Genomic DNA, 4,459 nt, shown 5'->3' on the forward strand with positions numbered 1-4,459 from the left:
CATGTGACATCATTCGAAGCCTCTTGAATCCTGGTGTGCTCCATCAGAATGAATGCTGCCACGGGTATGGACAGCTCATCATTTCAACTGCATAGAGTCCAATTTAACCAAGTGAAGGAACAGGTAAAATAAAAGAAAATAAAATAATACAAGCCAATGAGATCCCAAACACACCTTGTCATATGCTGGATCACAGAAGTGCGAGATGAGATTGCCCATCGTCCCCTACTGATTTTGTCAAAAGCCCTCAATACCTTCATAAAGTAATTTTCACTTTCACAGATATGGGGAATGTTGAAATACCTAAGCTATTGGGATAGCCAACTTATACTGTCAAAAAGGTACTGTTCCAGGTATGACTGTGCGGTCCAGAGATTTTTTGCCCGCTGAGATCATTTGAACAATCAACAACAGCAGGTGAGGTGGGTCCTCTCACTGTTTGTCAACCCCGCTTCTGGAGGGCGCTCAGCCTTGGGCATCAGATCACGCATGGGATTCAGAGCCATGATTGTGTTATCAGCCAGTTTCTTCTCTTAGTCTCATGGTCTTGTGCCTCTATGCCTCTCTCTATTTAAGACGGCATAGTTGGCTCCAATCAATGAATCAAATTTAATTTTTTTCAGATTTAGCCCTGACTCGACCACTTTCGTGTAAGGGTAGCAGCTCTCTCCATCCCTCCTGCTGTACTATTGCAAAACAGTGAAGATCAATTTGCATACCGGTAAGGATTCCTATCTTCAATAGTCATATTGTATTCACTGACATGCAGTTAGTACCAGAGATGTGCTTCCAGATGCGAAAGACACCGGCAAGGTGGCCCGATTGCACAGGAGGGATTGGGCCGTGTAGTACGCATGAACCTGACCACGACTATATACAATGGTGCAAACCGGCGGAGCAAAGAGGGAGTCAATGTGAAAGCCCAACGCCTACTTCTCAAGCAAGCTCAACTAAGCGCAAGCGAAATTGTCCAAACCATCGAAGTCAGGGCAAACCAAAAAGTGATGAAGGGGATGCTGGTGCAGGTGGCGGCTCTGTCTCCCAGCCACATGGGGTAAAGGTTGGAGCATAAGTTAGTGAAGCGTTGTTTGGTGGCGGTGGCGGTCACATGCTCTTTTTTCTCAGGACAAAAAAGGGGACGTTGAACAAAACACATCAAATGTTGCTCTGTATCAAATTTTAGTTTTGTGCTGCAACCTTCCCCTGACTTTCCTTCATGATGCTTTACATGCTAAGAAGTGTGGGCTCTCAAATCAATCAACATTTATTTCTCTCTTAGAATGTCTACCCCTTTCTTAAACCTTGACGGGACTCCTCTTAGTGATCCTGTTATCGGCTATGGTGGAACCGGGGTCGTTGTCCAACAGGATGGCACCGCGGTTAAAATTCCATTAAGGTATATCGGTGATAGTAACGTTGATATACAAGCGAACCTTAAAGTCATCAGACATGAAATAAGCGTGTATCGACGGCTACGGGGCTGTGAGGGCGTTGCACGTTGCTTTGACTTCCCTGGTGATTGTATTCGAATGGAGTTGATGGAAAACGGAGATCTTACTGCATATATAAAGAAACGACGCCCGCCTCGATCGGATCAGCTCTCATGGTTTCGGCAAATGGCTCATGGCCTTGCCCACATTCACGACCGCTGCGTTGTAGTAGCAGATATTGCTACGAAGAACCTCCTTCTCAGCGCCGACCTCTCCATAAGATTCTGTGACTTCTCCGAGTCCTCTATTCTGCCCCTCAATACCGATATGGAGCGCGTCGACGAGCGTGGCTACTCAATTTACACAGACATGGGCCAACTGGGTGCAGTGATGTATGAGGTCGTAACTGGGTACCATTGCGAATTTGATCTCTTTAGGGATCAACCGTCAGGGCCCGCCTGCGCCGCCTGGCCACGGCGGGATATTCTACCTTCCACCCAGGACGTCTGGCTTGGTTCCATCATTGAAAGGTGTTGGGTCAAGAATGCGTTCCAGAACGCGAGAAGTCTGCTGGCTGCGCTGGAGTTGGTTACTCTGGATTGTCCACTTGAACACGAAAAGAAGATCTATGAACATTTAGGACCCCATGCCAACGTGCTCGCAGATTTTGAGATATCGCTCTTACCGGACAGGACTCTTGACAAATACCTATCACAAACAAAGCTAAATCGGACCCGGCAATTGAACTGCATGCGGGAAGCAGCCGCTGCTGTCTCATATGCACATTCAAAACGTGTACTCATCGGCGGTTTTACTGCAAGAAACTTCCTAATTGCGGATGGTCAAAGGCTTAAATTATGTTACCTTGGGAACTCTCGTGTCGTTCCGGAACATCTGGATATTGGCGAGGTCAATGAGGACAGTCTGTCGTTCAAGCATGACATTGCCTGCTTCGGTTCCCTTATCTATAATGTTGTTACTGGCGAGAAGTTCGAAGCCCGTATCTGCCAGCCTTCCAACCCAGCTACATGGTATCATGCGGCGATTTCTGAAAATGAGAACTACGCGATTCCAGATCGAATGGCTGAAGCCAGGCGTATCCATTTTCCCAACTGGCCTTGGGACAGAGAGCTGCCCAACACAGAGGGCATATTCCTGGGTAATATTATTCAAGATTGCTGGGCTCTGCCTGGGTATATGAGGATGGAAGATGTCTGTAGTGCACTCTCGGAACTTTCAAAGCAAGATCGCTCTATGTTGACAGGGAAGAGCGGGTTTCGTGTATTACGTCTTCCCTTTGTTCCCGTGCTTGCGGTCGCAGCTGGTTCGCTGGTATTTATTGCATTCCGACGTGCAACACGTCTTTCGCTTCTTTCACTAGTGCCCAGGTCCTTTCGGTATTTCTTAGGGTTGTGTCTGTCCAACACAGCAGGGAGTTTAGTGTCCACTTATTTCCCCCTATATAGTTAAACGTATGAAGTATCTAGGAGGTTATTTACGAGTCCACCCAAAAAGAACAACCTCCTGACCCATCCCCTGGGCGTCAATTCGTAAAGACTCTCCTTAGCTGTGCAGAGGAACATCACAAATACCAGCAGAACAGAGGGAGTCTATGCAGGTCCTTTCTCAGGTTAATTACTACATGGAACAGCATGATGCGCGGTACAGTTATGTCTTATCCAACACTGAACTGGTACCCATCAAAAGGCTAGAGGCGAGTGGGAATTTACTGGTTGCACATGCTATACCATGGGAAACAAAGGGACCTGAACAACTAGTGGTTCTCCTGGGACTGTGGTACCTTTGGATGTTGAGCACAGCAGATGATGACTGGCAAATTTTGTAATTTTATTATGCTTGGTGTCTCCTTGAAAGTACTTTTTCTGGTAGAATTTGGTATAGGGCGCAAGACCCCTTTTTTGGTCTCTTTCCTGCAGACATCATTAGTTTCTCCTCAATAAATAAGCAATAACTAAAGGTAGTGAGATGACAAACAGGCAATGGTCTGAAACTTTCAACAACAGCAGTTTCAAAGTCAATCTGCTCACATTCCTTCCCTTCAATTGAACTATTTTAGGGAAACACAATGTTGGCATCAAAATCAATCCACACAACTCTCTCAGGATCACCAGGAACAATGATTACATTTTTTGGATAGTGCTTGACTCAAGTAGAGTGAATTTGCTGGATGAATATAACATCCTTTCACAATCAATCTGGTGTGTAAGTAACACAGTTCAATAGGAGAGACTTTGACAGAAACTTGACTAAAATGGCACATGGATGGTTAGTATCTTGCCGAAAGGTATCAAGGTAGAGAGCACAGGCCACCAGCTTGATATTTACCGCAAATTCGTAAAACTTGGGAATGAAGCCAGTATCGCATATTCTGAACTGTTTGAAGTAGCAATAGGCTCTAATTTCGCAGCGAGAGGGTTTAAATCACGAAGAAGGTCAGAAGCATAGCCAGGATCTCTGTTTGTGGAACTACGTACGTATAAATTAGAAACGATAAACGTTGAGCCAGAATGAGGGCACATACAATTTTCAGGACCCGGACCTTGCCGCAGTAGCTGATGTGAAATAGTGACGACGCCTCCGAGCTTCTCAAAGTTTCGACAAACTCCACCTTCTCAAAATCAATGTTGATCTTGAAGCTGTCAAATCCTGTCTCATCGTAGATAGTATCAGCCTTCTTGATCGACCCAACAAAGGCCTTTGGCATGAAGATTAAGGTGCTAATTACGAGTCAACTATCCGTAATTCTGAAGCATCTGGTGGCCACTTGTGCAGCAAAGCACGTGAAGGGAAGATGTCGCGCCTAGAGAAAATTGGGGCCAGTTTATCCAGCCGCCTTCGCATGTATATCACGTGACTATACTTGTATTACGTAATTTTTTCTCTCGGCAGACGGTGCTTATCGGCCAACAGCATTATTTGGTTCTTCAGCAACATACTGAGTTACATCCGGGAAGCAAGGCTGAGATAGCATTTAGAGTTCCTGAATATAAGGAGAGTCAACTCAAAAT

At 45.7% G+C, this 4,459-nt stretch overlaps 2 protein-coding genes across 2 annotated transcripts; one reads left to right on the forward strand and one right to left on the reverse strand.

Moving 5' to 3' along the window:
• Nucleotides 1-1,280: 1,280 nt before the first annotated feature.
• Nucleotides 1,281-2,997, forward strand: D8B26_000579 (uncharacterized protein; the record flags this gene model as incomplete). Its single annotated transcript, XM_066123272.1, has 2 exons — nt 1,281-2,646; nt 2,987-2,997. 2 exons carry the CDS (start codon nt 1,281-1,283, stop codon nt 2,995-2,997), a joined length of 1,377 nt encoding a protein of 458 aa, XP_065979346.1.
• Nucleotides 2,998-3,884: 887 nt separating this feature from the next.
• D8B26_000580 (uncharacterized protein) lies at nt 3,885-4,155 on the reverse strand (the record flags this gene model as incomplete). The annotated part of the gene is made up of 2 exons (XM_066123273.1): nt 3,885-3,917; nt 3,973-4,155. 2 exons carry the CDS (start codon nt 4,153-4,155, stop codon nt 3,885-3,887), a joined length of 216 nt encoding a protein of 71 aa, XP_065979347.1.
• Nucleotides 4,156-4,459: the final 304 nt, after the last annotated feature.

Source organism: Coccidioides posadasii, chromosome 1 (assembly GCF_018416015.2).
Source record: "Coccidioides posadasii str. Silveira chromosome 1, complete sequence".
NCBI classification, from domain to species: domain Eukaryota; kingdom Fungi; phylum Ascomycota; class Eurotiomycetes; order Onygenales; family Onygenaceae; genus Coccidioides; species Coccidioides posadasii.